The sequence below is a fragment of the Mercenaria mercenaria genome, chromosome 5, assembly GCF_021730395.1.
Source record: "Mercenaria mercenaria strain notata chromosome 5, MADL_Memer_1, whole genome shotgun sequence".
Lineage (NCBI taxonomy): Eukaryota > Metazoa > Mollusca > Bivalvia > Venerida > Veneridae > Mercenaria > Mercenaria mercenaria.
The window spans coordinates 1,959,155-1,979,472 of NC_069365.1; the positions used below are offsets into that span (position 1 = coordinate 1,959,155).

The following is a 20,318-nucleotide window of genomic DNA, read 5'->3' on the forward strand; positions in this document are numbered from 1 at the left end:
AATAAAAACAGTTCACACATACATGATTCAAAATATTAGCCTTCCCACAATCCAGTTAAAAAGTTAATTCTATTACAAATACATACACACGTACGCATGCACATAGTTTTTAATTTAATCTCGGGTAAAAAATTATTATAAGTAATATTTAAGTTGTAAAGACAGTTGAAATTACCTATGTCTTGTTGTGTGCGACATTTAGCGTTGGTGTAGAGACATATAACAATGGTTCAAGTTCCTTTAGTAAGATATAGACCGTCACATTCATTTCCATTAGAATAGTCTAAATGCAATGGAAAGTTACACAATACTGAACGTGCTATAGTTCGGTTACAGAATGAAAATTACTTATGTTTAAAGTAAAGTTAATATCGCCATTGTCTACATTCAAGGATAATTGAAGGGTAGCATCGGCTGAAGAATTAATATTTTTATAAAGTTTGATAATTGCAATATCATTTTTTTTTAGAAATATTTCACCATATAATTCAGGTTCATCTAAAACACCGGATATTTGAATATTACTCGAGCTCTCTCCAATCAGTCAGTCAATTAGTCAGTCAGCCAGTCAGTCAGTCACTCATTCGATCGACCGATTGATAGATCAATTAGAGGCACATAATCGGCCGGATTTATCCTTGGAAGAAGCACCCACTGGAAACCTCTCAGAGAGAAAGTTCACTGTGGCAGCTGTAGAGGTCAGGTTACAAGAACAGCTTGTAATAATTCATACAACTTTCGCTAACGTACTCTTGAAGAACTACAGGCAGTCATTAATGTAGCGTTACCCTAGGAAAATCAAGCACCGTTTGCCTGCAAAACTCTTCACACATATCTGCTATAAATATCTTTGCAACATTGCAGATACAGACTGCAGGAAAACTAATGTTTTGTTGTTATATGTGGAGATAATGTATATAACGTTTGTGTTCTGTGTATTGTTTGATGTAAAGATTAGCAAGAGGTAATGGAAGCGTTTTCATAGTTTACAGGTAAGACCCCTCTTTGTTTTCTTTATACTTCTTACCTTTCTGCAACAATAGCGTTTACTACCGGTATATTATGCACATTATTTTCCCATTTTGTCAAACTGTGTCTGTTATTACTTCTGGTCCATCTTAACATTTTTGTACTTTGAACAATAAAATATAAAACTAAACTTATTTAGCAAAAACTCAAAATTATTTTTTTTACGAATTAAAAAAAATAAAACAACGTTGGTAACGTAACAATATGTTGCTATATGTTCACGAGGGAAAAGTTATTCAACATTTTTTTTACGTGAGACAATAGATTCAGGTACTAATAGCTCCATATTTATTGTATATGCACGAGAAAACAATTATTGACACTTGTGAGAGGAGAATCCAGTCGAGTAACATTCCTATTTTTATTGTCAGTAATTTTGCATAAATAAATGTTCTAACTGATGTAATTATTTAGTATGTAATACTAGGTTTCTTTTAAGTATTATGTTACATTTCTACTGTTTTCTTTGTTGTTATAATCCACTGAAATGGCCAACACAGCTGGACGACAAATATGCATGCATGCTGTTGAGTGCCGTATAGTAATCATTTATGTCATATAGATCCATGGTTTATTTATAAACCTATTTTAATGTTGATCAACCAAAGGAAGTAACAAGTACCTCTTGAAAGAGTACACAAATGATTTAACTTTGCAATAAAACCGTTTACAATTTTCTGCAAAATCTGATACCTTAAAATTCTTACCCCGTACTAACTACCAAATTGTGTAACAATGATCTGAGACAGGGATTATCAATTACAAAAAAAAAACGTTCAAGAAAACAGAGGAGAAATTACGACAGGTATGTTCAAGAGGTTTATGATGGGAAATCATAACTTGGCTCTTACTCAAAGAAACAACGATAATAATAGAAATATTATTAGCTCACAAAAATAATTTTAACGTAAAAAATGCATGTACGGAAACTTTAAAATAACGAAGTAATTTTGTGGAGGAGAGCCGTTTATGATGTATTGCAGTTTAATGATGTGATAAGTATTACTTAATCTTCATTTTTCATTTTCTTGAGAAATGAAAGTTTTTGGATAGGCAAGGATCAAAATATGCTGGGAATATATATTATGCATTATACGTCTTTTGCTAGATGGGGTATATCGGGCACGCAAAAAGGGATGTTTGTCTATAGTATGCAATAATGTACAGGTATAATATTATAAAGGTGTTCTTTACAAGAAAACAAAATGCTTCACGGTGAGAAAATATTTTTATGGAATAGCTTCTTTTAAACTGGACAGCAGTTTTGAATTCAGACATTGCCATACTTTTAGTAAAAAATATGGTCTTTTCATTATAACAGGAATAACTAAAGGCATTTTACCATGGGTAGAGGGAAATCTACCGATTTTACTGAATCCGGGTACCAGCCAGCTGGGATCTATGGATGGAGGAAACAATGTTTATACGCTACCATACTGTTTATACTGGTCATAGTTATAATGAACCTTGCACTGACAGTGTGGATATTAAGAGTACTTAACTTTAATATTGTAAGTATGTTTTAATCATAATTGTACTTCTTTGCTAATCTATGTTAATTTGTTATTTTGGTAATAATTTTATTTGGCAGACATAGCTTTCTTGCATTATAAGGGATATCATGTATTATGTAATGTAATAAGATGATACTTAAAAGATGTATTTTTGTAGGTACTTAAATTTATTTGCATTTTATGGACATTCTCTTCTTATATCTAAAAGCAGGAGATCATTACAGCTTACGTAGATTAACTGATCAAAATCTAATTGAAGTTCTCTTTATATTGTTAAGTTCATGTCCGTTATCTAAGTTTGTTGTTACCACAATTAAAGATTCAGTTTTGCACAATGCAAAAGTTTCGTATAAAAATAGACATAATACAAAAGAAAGGTTAAGGGAATTTCCTAACGTATTTAAACATCTCAGAGAATGTAAGCTAATTACAAGAAGTAATGCGGAGAACAAAATGTACAGGAAACTTTCTCTAGGAAAATGTGATCAAAGGAAAGGTAGATTATTATCCGGAAGCCAGTATGAGGAAATACAAACAGACAAAAGTGTGATCACCTTACAGATCTTGGAGATAATCTTGTATATCTTGTATAAATCTCAGACTGATTGTCAATGATACTGCCAAATATATTACCATAGGCACTAATTTACACCTTTAGGCAAATCTATGCATGTCTACACAATAGTTTTATTGTTTTATCTATATCTGTATAGTCAGATCAGGAAACTTCCATGTATTTGTATTCATTCATATTGGCATTAACTTGCTATCTTCACCAAGAGTTAGAATCAAAAGTTGACCGATACCTGAAATACGCATGAAGTACTGCTATTCATGCAATTTCCATGTGTAGATCTATAAAATAACTTTGCTTCAGACAATTCTAGACATAATTCCAGAGCAATGTATGAAATTAAACAGCGAGTGAGGTATATGTATTTGACTGTAATTTTCAGTATTTCACTAATCAGCATGAAATAAATGTATTTTATTACGTATTGTTTCTGCACGAGCTCTGCCACTATTCTATATACTTTTATATGATATGTCCTCTAACACTATTCAATGTATATTTTATACATTATAAAGTCTGACACTAGTTTAGGCACTTTTATACATTCTGTTATCCCGTCTCTACGGCCACTATTTCATATTACCTCTGTCACTGTTTTACGTACTTTTATACATTCTGACACCAATCTCCATTTTAGGTACTTTTGTACGTTTTGACCTCTGCCAGTAGTTTAGGTACTTTGTATACATATTAATTGGCGATATTGAAAGATTTTATTGTTTTTCATTTGCAGGAAGGTTTACACATGGGCACAATAAGGATCACGAGTGAAGGAATAACTATTGATGGACGTACGGACGTGGTCAAAACATTATATGCCTCTAGTATTGCATCAAAACCGGTTTGTATACAACATTCTACATAAACCCACGCTAAGCTGTGATCTCATTTTTTAATGTATATATTAATTTATTTGAAGAAAAAATATATTTCCTCATTCGGGATACATCGCAAAAGCTGAACAGCTAATTGGTTCTTGAGTTACTACTGTATTTCCTGCAAGTGTGTTATACGTCTGTATTCTCCTGAATTGACAGGGACAATACAGATTATTTTCTTATATACAATATGTTAATTTTAACAGGGTGTACATATTTGCTCATGTAATGGAAATCTGTTGTAGTAGATGATAAGTGATATCTTGTATAAAAATGATAGAAATGGCAATTTCACATTTGTTTAGTATCATTAAGTATGTCGTATTGGCCCGAGGCCTGCGGCATTGAACCAGTACGGGAGATTGCGGACCTATTTTAGGACCATAACAAAATACATGTTTACTAACATCATGATGATAAGATACAAATATCTTTTGAAATATTTAAAGAAAACATGTCCATCCATTACAAAATATATGTTCAAAGAGTTATAGCCCCTTTGCAATATTCAACCCACTAATCAGAATACGTTTTCAAAGTAGACGTGACCTAAAATTTTAATGAAATGACCGGTTCATTCCCTTTCCCGAGAGGAAATCTTTCTATGAAGTTTCATACTGTCGTGATGTAACAGTTCTTCAGTTTTCACCGACGCCATTTTAAAAGCAAATCCCAGTGGTGACCTTGTTCTACCACTTGCAGACACACCATGGTGTCATGGTTATTAACGCAGTGGAAATCATACACACTGACTGACCGACAGTATGTCCTCTTAGTTTCAATGTTGACATCATACTCTTTCATGAGAACTTGTGTCATACAATACAACAGAAATTTGGAGTCTCGTGGTAATTCCTGAATGGTCTGGTGAAGACCATCGAGTGTGTGTGTTATGGACATTACTATCTACCTGAACATAGTAATTGTCAGTGAAATTGTGAGAAAATCTTATTGTTACATTTGTTACTGTGTGGTTTTATAGATGTATTGATTCTAGTGCTGTGATAATTGTAATCATTATTTTCTTTGTTTTCCAGAACAAAGTTTTAAATATAGCATCTGAAAGGGACATACTGCTAAAATCAAGATATTCCGAAGACACTAATACTTTCCATATAGGTAAAATATTGTACAGATTGAATTTGTAACAATAACATCTCCGTGATTATAATTAAAACTAACATTACTTTTTAAAGGGTCATAGTGCCTACTGTCACAGTTTGTTACAAATGAAATGTATTTATATCTAGTTAAATCCTATTTTCTGTTATTGGTTTACCCAATATTTGTCAAAGGTTTAAATATTGATTAACACCATATATAGTAAGTTGTGTTGAATCCATTGTTTTTATAAGCTCCCTTTATGGATTTAACTGTACGAGTTCATGTGCAGTATTGAAAGTTTTACTTTCTTAACCATGTAATTATACATGAATTATACATAACATCTATTTAGACAACAGTTTTATCTGTTTTTAATATGAAATTTAAAGCATTATGGAACTTTAACATGACCGCTGGAACATTACTGTTCAACGTATTCAAGAAAACATAACAGTAGTCTTCGCAGAAATAAAATAAATTCTGAAATATTATGAAGTTTGCGTATGGTTATGATTGATTTGTTACGCATTACAGCAATTCCGAATAATTTGTCACAATTTCTTCACCACATCAAAATGTAATCTGTCCCGTTCATACTATAGAACTACTTTTTCTTTGCAGGTAAAAATAAAATAGAAGCATCGTGTGACAGTTTTGAAGTTCGTGATCCCAAAGGGAAAAGTCGTTTTAAAGTCACAGAGAAAGGGGTGACGTATGGGAGTGACGAAGTAACGTACAGTGGTAATGGCACTTCTTATAGATAACTTTTATTCATTCTGTCATGAATATGTTTAATCTTCAGCCTGCTAAATTTCTAAAATGGACTGGTCCATCATTCAGTTTTGGCAGTACCGTTTATTATTTGAAGGGGAGTTCACTGAAAATTTACAGACTGAATAGCGAACAGTGCCGACCACAGAGGCAGAATTATCACTTGCTGCCAGCAGGCTAAAGGCACAGGAGTCTGAAATTCTATCAATAAGACCAAAGAAGTCTATCTTTATAAAAAAAATAAGGGTATTTTTTTTATAAAGATAGACTTCTATGGTCTTATTGATAGAATTTCAGACTCCTGTGCTAAAGGTTAAGCAAGTCCAGAGACAATGCCGGTTTAGAAAAATGCGTCGTTACTGATAGGTCATAATATTTTAAAAATCAAAACTCTATCTCATATAATTGTAATCATTTTACAATCTCTACCCATTTCCAAAAGGTCAGGAAAGAAGTATTAATTTGTTCGCATATTTTAACGAGTAAATGTTTAGTAAAACAAAATCAGAAACACATCGTTATTCTACCGAATAATTTCATGGCATTTGTAGCGAAAATGCTAGTATGTACGGCCTGGGCAGCGAGAAAACCGGTTTGGAAACAAATGCTCACTGCAATTTCAAATGAAAATCTATGATCTGCTGACCCATACAGAGATGATGTACGCGGTTTCTTGGCCAAACAACTCGCACTTAGTACCATAAAACACCCTGTAAGTGTTTTATCAGATTAAGATTCGGGAGGGCCAGTCTAAAACGTTCACTAAATGTATGGGAAGCAAATTACGAGATTGGAAGACGCACCACCATGCATCAGTTGGAGACTGTTGTACACGGTGTCCTGTAATTGATTTTTTTTGCTCGAATCTTGTGTAAAATAAGGAAATACATTAATAGTTGATATTTAGTGAGAAAATCTTGAGAAATACGCATGTAATTCAAAAAATTAAAGTATTGCGATATAATATTTAAGTTACACAATTTGCATGACCTTCTGAAAATATTTCTCTTTTGATATTTTAAGTCTGATTTTTTTGTAGTATTATTTCCACTTAAAACCAGTAGTAAATGAGCCGCGCCATGTGAAAACCAACATAGTGGGTTTGCGACCAGCATGGATCCAGACCAGCCTGCGCATCCGCGCAGTCTGGTCAGGATCCATGTTGTTCGCTTTTAAAGCCTATTGGAATTGGAGAAACTGTTAGCGAACAGCATGGATCCTGACCAGACTGGTCGCAAACCCACTATGTTGGTTTTCTCATGGCACGGCTCAAATGATTTCGTTGTCTTTTACAGGAAAAGCAGTTTTCAATGGTTCCATAGAAACACCAAGCATACGTGGTCCTCACGTAGGCTCTCTCAGGTATGTTAGTCCGGCTGCTTCTGTTTTATTATAAACTGTACTAAGATACAATGATTCTGAAACGCTTCTGATTTATTGCAAACGCCATGTCTTGTCCGAATTTCTAACTTCTGAAATGTTTGTGTTTCGTATTTTCTGGATGGTTTACTTTGGTAAATAAATTCGAGGTTCTTTTATATCACCACACACGTCATATCTCGTCCGAAAATAATTTGAACTTTATTGATATTATTGTGGTGCTATTTTGTCAGAAATCCTAATTTGGGTGCAATATGTCTGGGGTGCTCTATCAGGTTTATTGACAATATTCCAATATCTGCACTTTGGTTTAGTAACTCTGCCATGCTTCGTCAATTTTATATATTAATTCTGCAGATGTTCTGCGATCATGTCTTGGCGGAATGTTAACTTAGCTATATCAATAAGGTATTTACGTCACGTGTATTGTCTGGTCCGAAACCATAGCTTGTGTATGTTCCATCCAGTCTATAGGGGCCTCCGTGGACAAGTGGCTATGGTCGCTTACTTTGAATCACTTGCCCCTCAACGCTGTGGGTTCGAGCCTCACTCGGGGCGTTGAATTCTTCATGTGAGAAGCCATCCAGCTGGCTTACGGAAGGTCGGTGGTTCTACCCAGGTGCCCCAACCCCGCTCGGTCAAATAATGCACGGAAGGGCACCTGGGGTATTTCTCCACCATCAAAGCTGCCAAGCCGCCATATGACCTATAATTGTGTCTTTTCGACGTTAGACCCAACAAAATCGTCAAGTCTGTATGAAATGCTAGTTTGAGTACATTAATTCAGGCGTTTGACATGATGTCGTTGATACAACCGACGGAGCATAATGGTACACCGTCGATAAGAGACAATACTCCGTCGGGATAACAATGACGTAAACAGTATGTACGTGTTCAATAACAGTCGTAAACTAAGCGATACTACTGTCTTAATATATCATCTTCATCATATAAAGCGTTGTTTCTCATTATAATTTTTATTATCATCATCTTTATTATTATTATTATGTTGCAGGCTAGAGTCAGCGTCCAGTTCAATCATTCTGTCCGGCAGGGATGGTGTCCTTATAGAGGCTCCAGAAGGAAATATTGACATGAAAAGTGCACATGACATCATATTCAGTGCTAAAGAAAGGGTAAACAAATGGTATTATTACATGACTCGTAATATAGATCACTGGTGTATATTTAGCACATGTTTTCTGTGGGTAATGAGTTAAAAAATAAAAGAATTCTGTGGAAACCCATGTCTGATATCATGTAATAAAACTCTGAGTGAATGATGTGCCGGTCAGTAATTAATACCGTCGGACCTCGGGCAATAGTCTTGACTATTGACCTGCAAGCTGTTTAATGAATGTATATTTTTGTAGTGATAGTAAGTTCGTAGGCCGCTTCCAACAGTCATTGCTGTTTGGTTAACCCTTTAGTGACGTTGTAATAATGTCCACCTACGGATCACGAGGTCCGGGATAAGAACACTGGTCAGGATCTTGGTATTTTTTCATCCAAGTTTACTTTAATGGTGTCAACACGTGTTGACGGACTCATGCAGTGAGCATGGTGTTTCGTTCTGGAGAGCTGGTGGGCTCTGAAAAGTAGAGAGGGAGGTGTTTAGTGATAATAGGTTTGTAGGCAACTTCCAACAGCCTTTTGTTGGGTTAACCCTTTAGGGACGTATTAGAGTGTCCGCCTACGGATCACGAGATCCGGGATTCGAACCTAGTAGGGACCTTTGTATTTTCTCCCCCAAGTTTACTTTATTTTTCTCTGTCGGATGATAAAAACATCTATTTATTTATTTGAATGGCCACCAATAAATCCGTAAAAGACTGACAGAACTTGAACAAAGAACTTATATCAGGTAGAAACAAAAACCTACATGAAATATGATAAAAACCAAGATTTTCAGTATCATTTATAAATACATGTATTGCGATGTTCTTAACTACTAAATTTCAAAAGCGTACTGCACACATTTTATTATTTATGAATATTAATTCTGCTTTTTATTTCAGATTACTTTTAATGCAACAAGAGTTTACATGAACAACATAGACATTAGTTCGCCAAACGGAAGCGGAAAACAATACAGTGATGTTTACCAGCTGTGTATGTGTCAGAATGGCCGCCTTTTTCTAGCTCCCTCTGTCGGTCGCTGTGTGACTGAAAGACAAACGTGCTCGTGACAAAAATTAATTTGTTAGCTATTCCATATTGGGATCTTTATATTGTTCTAAATAGAAAATAAAGACTGATAAAGATTTACTACTTTATCAAATTTATAAGAAACTCATATGGAAGTACATAAAATAAAATAAAAACAGTAGCAGACTCGGTTTAATTGAGTCTGTTTATTAGAAATAAAGGAAATGTGCAACACCGTCCACGCCCTCTATCACTGGTTTAAAAAGCGGACCTCTTATAAAATACCGTCAAACGGAATTATAGTGAGTCCGATTTCGGCACTTGAGACTAACCTCCTGTCTTCTTAAGCATTTAACTGTAGGATTTTTAACGATTTACTAAAAGAATTTTACACATTATTACAGTAATAATTCTCATGAATTATTATACAGTAATAGTTCATATGATGTATACAGTACTAGTTCACTTAAAGTATTATACTGTAATAGTTCACATGATGTGTTGTACAGTAATAATTCACATGACGTGTTATATAGAAATAGTTCACTTGTCATACAGGTGGGGTTTTTTCTAGGTCATGACTGAAAACCGTAGTTCTTACATTAACATGCTGGACACGTTAGACAAGGCTTTACAAGGCTTTAAAAAAATTTAAAAAGGGAAACCTTTTTTACCAAGGGAATCTACAGGAAAATCAGCAATTCAGATTTAGATACAGTTCGTATTTTTTCGAGGTCTCATGAACATTTTTTCATATGATCATAGTGTTACTGGCATAATCTTTTAATCTTTCTGCCAAGTTCGATAACCGGCTGGATAGTCTTAGCCGTTATTTATCTAAAATTGTGGAAAAAAGACAGCGGCTACCTATACAATAATTTTAGCAGTTCTCACCCAATGTTCACGAAAAATTGTCTATCTTTATGATTTTATTTTAACCAAACTTGCACATAACTTGTATCACCATAAGATCTTGGTTCCTTTCTTGAACTGGCCAGATCCCATTATGGGTTCCAGAGTTATGGCCCCTGAAGAGCCAAAATGAGCTATTTTGACCTTGTCTGCACAATAGCAGTTTTATTTATGATTTGATTTTTACAAAACTTGCACACAACTTGTATCACCATAAGGTCTTGGTTCCTTTCTTGAACTGGCCAGATTCCAGTACGGATTCCAGAGTTATGGCCCCAGAAAGGGCCAGAATTAGCTATTTTGACCTTGTCTGCACAATAGTAGCTTCATTTATGATTTGAATTTAACCAAACTTGCACAAAACTTGTGTCACCATAAGATCTTGGTTCCTTTGTTGAACCAACCAGATCCCATAATGGGTTCCAGAGTTATGGCCCCTGAAAGGGCCAAAATTAGCTTTTTTGACCTTGTCTGCACAATAGCAGCTTCATTTATGATTTGATTTTAACCAAACTTGCACACAACTTGTATCACCACAAGCTCTTGGATTCTTTCTTCAACTGGCCAGATTCCGTAATAGGTTCCAGAGTTATGGCCCCTGATAGGACCAGAATTAGCTATTTTGACCTTGTCTGCACAATAGCAGCTTCATTTATGATTTGAATTTAATCAAACTTGCACAAAACCTATGTCACCATAAGGTCTTGGTTCCTTTCTTGAACCAGATTCCATTATGGGTTCCAGAGTTATGGCCCCTGAAAGGGCCAAAATTAGCTATTTTGACCTTGTCTGCACAATAGCAGCTTCATTTATGATGTGATTGTAACCAAACTTGCACACAACTTGTATCACCATAAGATCTCGATTCCTTTTTATTCGCCCGAAGGGACATATTATGTTATCGCCTCGGTGTCCGTCTGTCTGTATGTCTATTGGTTAGCAATTTCCCTTCCGCTCTGTAACTCTTGAACCCCTTGAAGGATTTCAAAAAAACCTGACACAAATGTTCACCTCATCGAAACAACGTGCAGAGCGCATGTTTCGGATGGCTCACTTTAAGGTCAAGGTCACACTTAGGGGTCAAAGGTCATATGACTTTGTTTTGTGTGTATATTGCTCTGCATTTGCATCGATTGCAGTGCTCTTGTTTTTATTTGTTCACTTACAAAATCTTTTTTTTAATTACTTCCCTTTTTTGTTACTATAAATAGCTTATTTAAGAAACTTTTTTATTATTGGCTGTAGGGAAAAACCGAGACCACTTTTCTGTGGTACAGCATGGATGGTACCTCCAATTTTTAGGTGTATTTTGACATATCTATACCTTGTAAGAATTTTGGTTAAATTCTTCCCTTTGTTGGACTTAGATTTATTTTTAATTTCTTCCCTTTGTTGTTCCTGTCCTTTGGGCTTCATCAGTCAAAATTTTGCTCCTAACGTCCTCTGATGTAATCCTTCAGGCATGAAACTACTGGCCTGATTTAAAAAAAAATTTATTTGAAGTAACTTTAAGAAAATTTCAACTATATTTTCTCATAATTCTTTTGATTGATCTTATGATTTTTTGACTTCTTGTCCTTAAGTGCAATGATAACAGGTGAGCGATATAGGGCCATTTTGGCCCTCTTGTTGTAATTACGTCTGTTGGATAATGAAGTCCAATCAATTTCATTTATCAGGTTATTAATGGAGACAAATCTTTTTAAACCGGTTGATGTTCAAGCAGCATCATATTGGGTTTTCTAAAGTAATTCTTTTTCGTGTGATTTCATTGTCCCGAATACTTCGGATGCTGAAGAAGCTTGAAATATGTTTATGCCATCACATAATATTACTCCAAGACGTTTGTGTGTTTGATCATAATTGTCAAAAAGTAAAGAGGGTCTGGCAATGTTGTTTTTAGCAAGAGAAAAAAAAACAACATTACTTCTGTTTTAGAGAGATCAAACTTTATTAGCCATTGATATCATATGTAAATCGTGGTTTAGTATTGTTTCGATATATTAGAATTGTCACAACTATATCGGCGACTGCACGGTCGTCAGCATACTGTCGAAATATACTTAAAAGAGACTCGGTAATGATTTAAGTAAAAAAGAAATAACAAGTGTCCTAACACCGATCCCTGAAGCACTCCTGCATTTACTTGTGTTTCTCAAGAATAGGAGGATCCAATTAAACACCTTTTGTTTTGGCTTCGATTGCAGAGAACTGGTAATCCTGTTCAATATGTTTCCATTTTATACATATTGTCTTAGTTTAAAAAATGAATCCTGAATGCCATACCTTATCGAAAGCTTTACTAATCTTACAGAATATAAAACAAGTAGATTCAAGTTCATTAAAAGCAGAACAAATTTGATTATATATATATTATTTAAATGGTAAAACCGTCGAATAGTCTGGCAGAAAAACTTGACTGCTAATCATATGTAAGATCATTTGCATGTAAATAATTTATATATTTTTAAATACGACTCGTTCTATGGCTTAACCCTATTAAGGGTAGTTTCATGCAATATTTTTTTCTCCCTTTTTAACCGGGGCATTACATGTGCACCTTTCCACAAACATGGATATAATTAGGTTTTCTCGAATTGACCCTTTGAAAATAATAGTTAACGGTACACAACTTGTTTCCCGTGTTTCCTATAACATACGATGGCGTATTTCACCCGGACCGTTTGCTTTATTATAAGATTAGATAAGACCGGTGCAGATTATCCGAGTCTTTCGTTTTTGAAACCATGGATTCGATCACAAGCAAGTCTACCGTCTCGAGGATGAGCTGATCTTAAACAAATTACTTTAAAGTTCTCTTGTCTACTACATTTGCCAATTGTTTTTTAAGAACATCGATCAGTAAATGAATGGAAACTAGGCCCTATCATCCGACCCTTTCCTACTGAGTTTTTTTTTTTTTTTTGCAATTCCAAAAGGAGTTTGAAGAATACGCAGGGCTATTATCAGCTTCGGTGTCCCGATTTGGTGATATGTGTATACTGTTTTACCAGTGACCAATACTAGTAGTTGGAATCTACTGGAACTAAGCTGTTCACTCATGTGATGTCTCTTTTTCAATTTGGCAATTTTTGAGATTTCAACTTAAAAAGTTCACACACTTGTATACTTTGATGATCCGACATGCTGTACGTAGGTTCCATGATTTTTTTTAGATGTTTTAACCTATTTTGCCTAAGAATTATTTGGATACGGTTTTGTATATTAGTAGATATCTCATTTAGCATCATAAGAGGGGAAAATGATTATGTCACTGATTTCCTTTGGCTTTGTTTAGGGACAAGGCACTTGAAAAGTAGACCTTTGTTGTCTTCCTTCAAATTTGATATTTGCCCCCTTTTAACAAGACTGATGGAAACTGTCCGTCGTGAAATGATTTTCAAATTTATAACAGAAATCGATATATAATAAAACTAGAAAGTGAATAATTATCAACTTGCCCTTGAAATGTAGGTTAAGGAGACATTAGGTAAACTAGCCGCCATGCTTAATTACCCCTATTATGTATTCTTGCACCCTAACATACGGTTAAGTATTTGGCTGTTGTGTTTCCTATTGGTTCTCTTGGTGGTTCCTCTCCCAATGTGTACACACAAAATGCATAGACTAACCGTAATGTATCGAGTACGCAGAAGAAACATACAAGCAGTTGGACATGCCATTGGAGCTGTCATAACAAAATCACCACTGTAGCATTGTAGTACACACGGAGAGGTGATAAGGCGAACTAGTCGTCTATTAGCACTAAATATTCAACCTATCGTTTTATTTATTTCTCGCAGACCTAAAACTATCCCCTTCACAGGTATCGTTCAAAGAGGATGTTTCTTCAGGCAAGTGCTAGCGCAAATATTGGGCTTCAGGTGTGCGTCAGTGTGCATAAAAGTAAGTTCTCTTATGAACAAAAACGTTTACAATTTTAACACATTTTTTTCAGGTCATCATGTATCCATTTCAAACAATCTTGAAAAAGACTGTCGTCTAACTTGTCGTAGTAACATCAGTTTGATTGAATACACTAGAAAAATAACAATTCAGTCTTATTGATCAACCTATGAATATTTCTTTGAAACTATACCTCTCTATTTCATAAGCATATGCATTTATAAAAATATAACAAAGAGAAGGATGAGACATTTTGTTTCTAAGTGTGAAAAGGAAACACAAACAAACAAGCTGTAGCTTTTATTTTTAATAGTAGAATAGAATAGAACAGAACAGAACAGGACAGAACAGAACTTTATTCATACTAATATGACTTGAACATAAGAAGTACCTCGTCATCATAGCTATATACAGCAAGCAGTAATAAAATATTTACATATATACGTACAGTGAGAATGAAAATATGTACAGACATCAATGATAAAAATAATAGCAAATAAACATGAACTAGGCGATCAAATTTAAGAATTCGTACTAAATATTTCATAAACAAACAGTACAGTGTAATATGTTTAAAACTAACCGTTTTCAATCATACAAATAATTTAAATTATCATTTCTCATTTTAAATGATTTATTACAAACTATAGCTAACCTATTTAAAATTTTCAAATTAGATGTGTTTAAAAATTCTATGAATTTAAACAAACTTGGATGGTTGTAACAGTAACGTGGTAAATGCCTTTTCAGGGCTACACTCTCAATTTGGCAATACTATTTCGCAGTTTGACACAATTCATTTAACTTGAGTTTTCAGATATTCCAAATGTCAACTTAAGTTCTTTAAACAAACAAAGATAAGATTTGTCATGCATGTCTTGTCGCCAGTTGCTGATGTACAGATCAAATAATCTTGCTCGTAGTATTGGAATAGACATATTCTGGATATAACCATACGTCATTTAAAACCAGTGTTTAACTTTAGAAGCACAGTTTATCACATTCTTATCTCTATCAGTATCATATCCAAGTGAGCTAAATAAGTTGTTAACAAACAGTTATTACTTTTCTCTAACCGTATATAATTTCAAATAATATTCAACTATTCTTATCTGTCTAATTACAAACAATGGGAATCTGCCGGTTTCACCTGCATGTAAACATCTTTACATTTAGTAAGAATAGATAGTACTGGAAATTATATGTTTTATTTAACAATGTTCTATGTATATTCTGAAGTTTTGAAAAATCAGGGTTTAATTAAATTCTACATTGTAGAAAATATTCTTATCTAAACGTGCAGAACTACCTTAATTAACTTAAAACTTCAACAATATTTGCATGATGAGATACTATCTTATCACAATACAAAACAGTGCATATACTATTTACATAAAGCAAAACATTTCTATGACAAAACCAAGGAACACAGTAGTTCATTTTAGCTCTATTGAGCTTGATCAGTATTGTGATCATCCTGTGTGTGTGATCCTTCAACAACATTTTACTGCTGTAAAAAGTTTCAATTCATAAGAAAGTACCTTTTTAGGTACTGGGTAAGCAACAGTCGTGTTGAAGGTTTATAAGTTCATGCACATGGCAGTTGTAAAAACATTTTTCAAAAATAACAAAACAGATGCCTGGCCAGAGAAAGTTATGTTTTACATAAAATGAGGTCTAGCACAGATTTACAAGCATTTTCCCATGATGTTTTGAGAACGTATTCACCATTTTCAGATTTCCAAAGGATGCGTGTATTGTTTTGGTAGAGTGCTTTCATGGTCGGCATCATGCAGTCGGGGTCAACTTGTTCTGTAAGCATAAGTACTATTGGCTTTCTGTCCTCATAAGCTTTATCTAATTCAGATTGACAAAAGTCACTAGTAAGGAAATGGTTTGAGACTACAACAATTAGGACTGAAGCAGAATCAAGCAGCCTGAATGTTTCGTCATGGACGTTAAAACCTAGTCTGAAATGCTGGTCTCCGGTACAGACCAGAGTTCTGTCTATGCCAGTCATCAGTTGAAGGTTTTCATTCAGTTTGTTAAGAACATGCAAGTTGACAAATTCTTCATCTAAGTTACTAAATGACAGAAATACAGCAAACTGGTACTGTCCCTCACCATCTCTTAAATTGTTTATAACGTTTGTTCTGTTTTGAATCCTCTGTTTGTGCTTGTATCTTTTATAGATTGCTATTACAATGGAAATCGAAAAAAGAAAGAATGCGGCTGCTGATACACTGATGGAAATTTTAATTGTTTTCCGATTGCAGATTGCTTGCACCATTTCTACTGTTTTGCCGGTTATGTCATTATGTTTGCTACTTTCATCCAAACATGTCAGCCTTTGGGAATCTATTTTGATCAGATATGTAGATATAAGCCACTGAAGGAATGATTTTGCCCCACAATCTGAGCATGAAATAGGATTCGAAGTCAGGATCACTGTAATAGAAATGTTAACATTGCTTTCTCGTGATATAGAGTTTAAATGGTGAATAGACAGAGGATCCAAGAGATGAATGTTATTACCCTGTAAGTCAAGGACTTTTAGATTTTCAAGGTCACGTAAAATGAAGGTCACCTGATCCAATGTGTTGTCTGAAAGGTCAATTTCTTCGATGGATTGGCTATTTTGGAAGAGATAATTTGGAATATTATGTAGTCCATTTGCTGACATTCTAAGTACTTTTAGATAGTTCAGTCCTTGAAATAAATTCTGGAACAAGGCACTGTTCTCATCAACCATTTTGAACAACTGATTTTTTGATAAATCTAAACTTCGAAGGTTTCGAAAACAGGACAGAGATTTTGGATGTACAAACTCCATTCCATTGTCAGCAATGTCAAAACTTTGAACTGAAGGCAAATCAAATGTGTCACAAATCAATCGAACATCCATTCGTTTCAAGTTATTTTGCTGTAATCCAATATTCTTTGTAAATGTTGAAAGATCATCATCCATTATCAATGTAACATTATGTAACCATAAAGAACTTACATGTGGAATGATTCCACTTAAGTTAACTGTTTCTGGACCAAATATCTTTCTAAGATCCACAGAACGCACATCAGAGATATTTAAAGTAACATCAGACAGTCAACTGTATAAATGAATAGTTTGTAAATGAAGCAAATGCATGTGATAAATCTAAAACACTTCAAAGTTATGTTCTCGGTCTCAATATCTTTCGTCATGAATCGCCAATATTTGCATATGAGCATTGAAACATCTAAGTGTAAAAGTTTCTAACAACAACTGTAAAATTTACTTCAGATATTTGAGTTTTGCTAACATCTATGTGTGTTATGTTTCTAGGAAGAAGTAATTCTACAAATTTGCTGTCAATAGCAAATGGTTCTCTGTACAAGTTCCAGTTAGATAAGACAATTTTATTTAATCTAGGGAGTATGTTTGATCCTTTTATTGCTAATCTGACTTTCTCCATAGGCAATTTTCCACATCCACTCATATCCAGTGTTTTAACATTGAATAATCCAGAAAAAGAATTACGGAACACGTGAGGGTACCAGATATGTATACGAAGCTCACGCAGTGCTTTAAGTCTGTTAAAACAATTATCTTCAAACACTACATGTGTACGTTCATTTTCCGTGACTTCCAAATATTTCAATTTACTCCAGTTCTCCGACTTAAAAGTTGAAGAATTCAGTACACGAATACCAGATGGTTCTATATTTAGACGAAATTTTAAAAGTCCTTTTGGAATATCGCTTGGAATGTTGTTACACGTGATCGTTACATTGTCATCCTGTCTGCAACTGTCTAAAATCTTCTCTCCATTATTAACAGACAGATAAGAAATCAGCATTACGAGTAAAATAAACCTCATTTTTCTTGTTTGAAGCATTTCAATGTGAACTCTGTGCGAATTAACTAGTTCACTATTAAAACTAGCAATTTAAGTGATATACGTAGAGCTTGGATTAAAATGGGAAATACCCTGTTTAAATTAATGAAGTAGTTCCATTTAAGTTCAGCCGTATTATTTATCTTGTCATTCAAATGCCTTCAATTTCATAATGGTATTAATTTCAATGGACCTCCACATAAGATTTTAGTTTAAAGGGTGCTTTACCTCACAGTGTTTTTTTCTTTTCTTTTTTTTTTTCAAAGGGTATTTTACCCTCTTGAGTTTTTCAAATGGTGTTTCAAAATTTCTAAAGGGTATTTTCAGTTTTCTTAATCATTTTAAGGATATTCACTATTTAATACAGAAGAAAAAAATTTTTTATGCGTTTCATCTTACTTTTACTGTGTTCTTTTTTCTCCTGCAGTTTTATATCTTTTCATTTTACAATAAAAAAAATAAAATTAATATATATATATATAATTCCTTCACAGCATCCATGTTGCGGCGTCATGAAAGTTACATCGATCCCAGTAGTCAGTTTTATCCTCCCCATCATCAAATAGAAAACAATTAAAGTTCAATTAGCATACTTGCGGCTCATGTTCATATAGCCACATCATAAGGTCCACTAGAAATTAGCCTGTATAATCAAATATCAAATGAATACATTTACAGAAGTATTTTTTTCTCCCTAGTATATGGCTATAGCAATTTTGAACATATTATTAATGCTGTCCTTGACAAAGTTTATGTCCTAGCTTACAGAGCATATTCTGCTGAAAATTTAGATCGTACTTATAAAGCAATAAAAGAGTACGTGTTACCTGTACAGACATCGAGCTGCAAGACAGTATGGTGTGCCAGAACATCCTTTAAGAGATAGGGTGAAGGGCCATGTGAACCATGAGACTGCCAAGTAAGGAGGAGATACTATTTTCAGTTATGAAGAAGAACTGATTCTTGTAAAGCATGTTAAGACCATGGCTGAACTCGGTTATGGATTCACAAATTCCCAGTTACAAATATGCTGCAAGAGCGATTGCTTTTGAACATGGAAAAAAGGCAAACTGTTAACCACTAAGCAATTGTTAGCTGTATGGTTTCTTGAAAAGATGGAAAGGTGAACTTACATCAGTTAAGCCCCGCAAACTAAAAAAGCAACAAAGCTAAACCAAGAACCCCTGAAAATGTATATGATTATTATCTAAACTTTTCAAGTGTATTTGACAAATATAACCTCCCACAAAACATATATAATATTGATGAGTCAGGTGTGCAACCAGAACATCGCCCTCCAAATGCTATAGCAGCTCCATGATCTACAATTGTCACTGTTCTAGTTTGTTCCAATGCCATTGGAAATCACATTTTGTGTTTAAAGGTTCAGTCCTTTGTTGATGAAAGGTGCAGAACCAGGTGTAAGCCAAGCAATGTCTGACAGCGGCTGGTCAAATGGATACATCTTTAGAATGAATCTTTGTGATAATCTCCTGCTATTTGTTAGAGGTCAGACTCAATGAGATGGTTATGTTCTTCTGTTTTATGATGGCCATGTCTCGCACATAAATGATCAATTTAAAGACTGGGAAAGAAAGACCAACATCATCGTGTTTGTGCTGCCAGCTCCTCCCCCACCCCTCCCCACCCCCACCCCACTTTTACAGTCACTAGATGTGTCAATGTTCGGACCATTCAAGAATTTCTACTACCGGTATGCAGAGAGTGCACTATATGTCAAGCCAGTACAAGATATGAAATGTGTCAATTAGTCTGTAACTTTGGCTTCAAGCAAGACAGGAATCTATCACTTTTCAAAGGAAGCGGTGCCAACAGAGAAGCTTGTTCCATGCAAAAGCTTCAAAGAAGATCTGCCAGTTCAGAAAACGACAGCCATTAAATCCGGAACAGAAGCATTTGCAAATTTTCTGATCATAAAAGCGGAAATGTTGGAGAAAGAAAAAATCAGAGTGAAGAAGATATTCAGAAATGTGAGGTATGTGATCATAAGCAAACAAAATCAAGATCTGCCAGTTCAGAAAACGACAGCCATTAAATCCGGAACAGAAGCATTTGCAAATTTTCTGATCATGAAAGCGGAAATGTTGGAGAAAGAAAAAATCAAAGTGAAGAAGATATTCAGAAATGTGAGTTATGTGATCATAAGCAAACAAAATCACGATTAAACAAGAAATATCTTTAAAAATGATGGTTGGCGAATTGTAAT

General features: G+C 34.4%; 2 protein-coding genes across 6 annotated transcripts; one reads left to right on the forward strand and one right to left on the reverse strand.

The window, feature by feature from the left end:
* Nucleotides 1–733: 733 nt before the first annotated feature.
* Nucleotides 734–9,518, forward strand: LOC123558720 (gamma-sarcoglycan-like). Of its 5 annotated transcripts, none has more exons than XM_045350600.2 (8): nucleotides 734–992; nucleotides 2,351–2,540; nucleotides 3,851–3,958; nucleotides 5,033–5,114; nucleotides 5,721–5,840; nucleotides 7,166–7,232; nucleotides 8,266–8,397; nucleotides 9,269–9,405. In XM_045350600.2, coding segments are annotated over exons 2-8 (678 nt in total). In that variant the 5' UTR covers nucleotides 734–992; nucleotides 2,351–2,372; the 3' UTR covers nucleotides 9,270–9,405. The 5 variants fall into 5 exon arrangements, with proteins under 5 accessions (XP_045206535.1, XP_045206528.1, XP_045206533.1 ...); XM_045350593.2 differs by having other exon boundaries at nucleotides 739–992; nucleotides 8,266–8,386; nucleotides 9,269–9,518; XM_045350598.2 differs by lacking the exon at nucleotides 734–992 and adding an exon at nucleotides 1,721–1,834 and having other exon boundaries at nucleotides 8,266–8,386; nucleotides 9,269–9,518.
* A 6,352-nt stretch (nucleotides 9,519–15,870) lies between these two features.
* LOC123557930 (toll-like receptor 4) lies at nucleotides 15,871–17,184 on the reverse strand. Its single transcript, XM_045349733.2, has one exon. The coding sequence runs from the start codon at nucleotides 17,182–17,184 to the stop codon at nucleotides 15,871–15,873; it is 1,314 nt and encodes a 437-aa protein (XP_045205668.2).
* Between the last annotated feature and the right edge of the window lie 3,134 nt (nucleotides 17,185–20,318).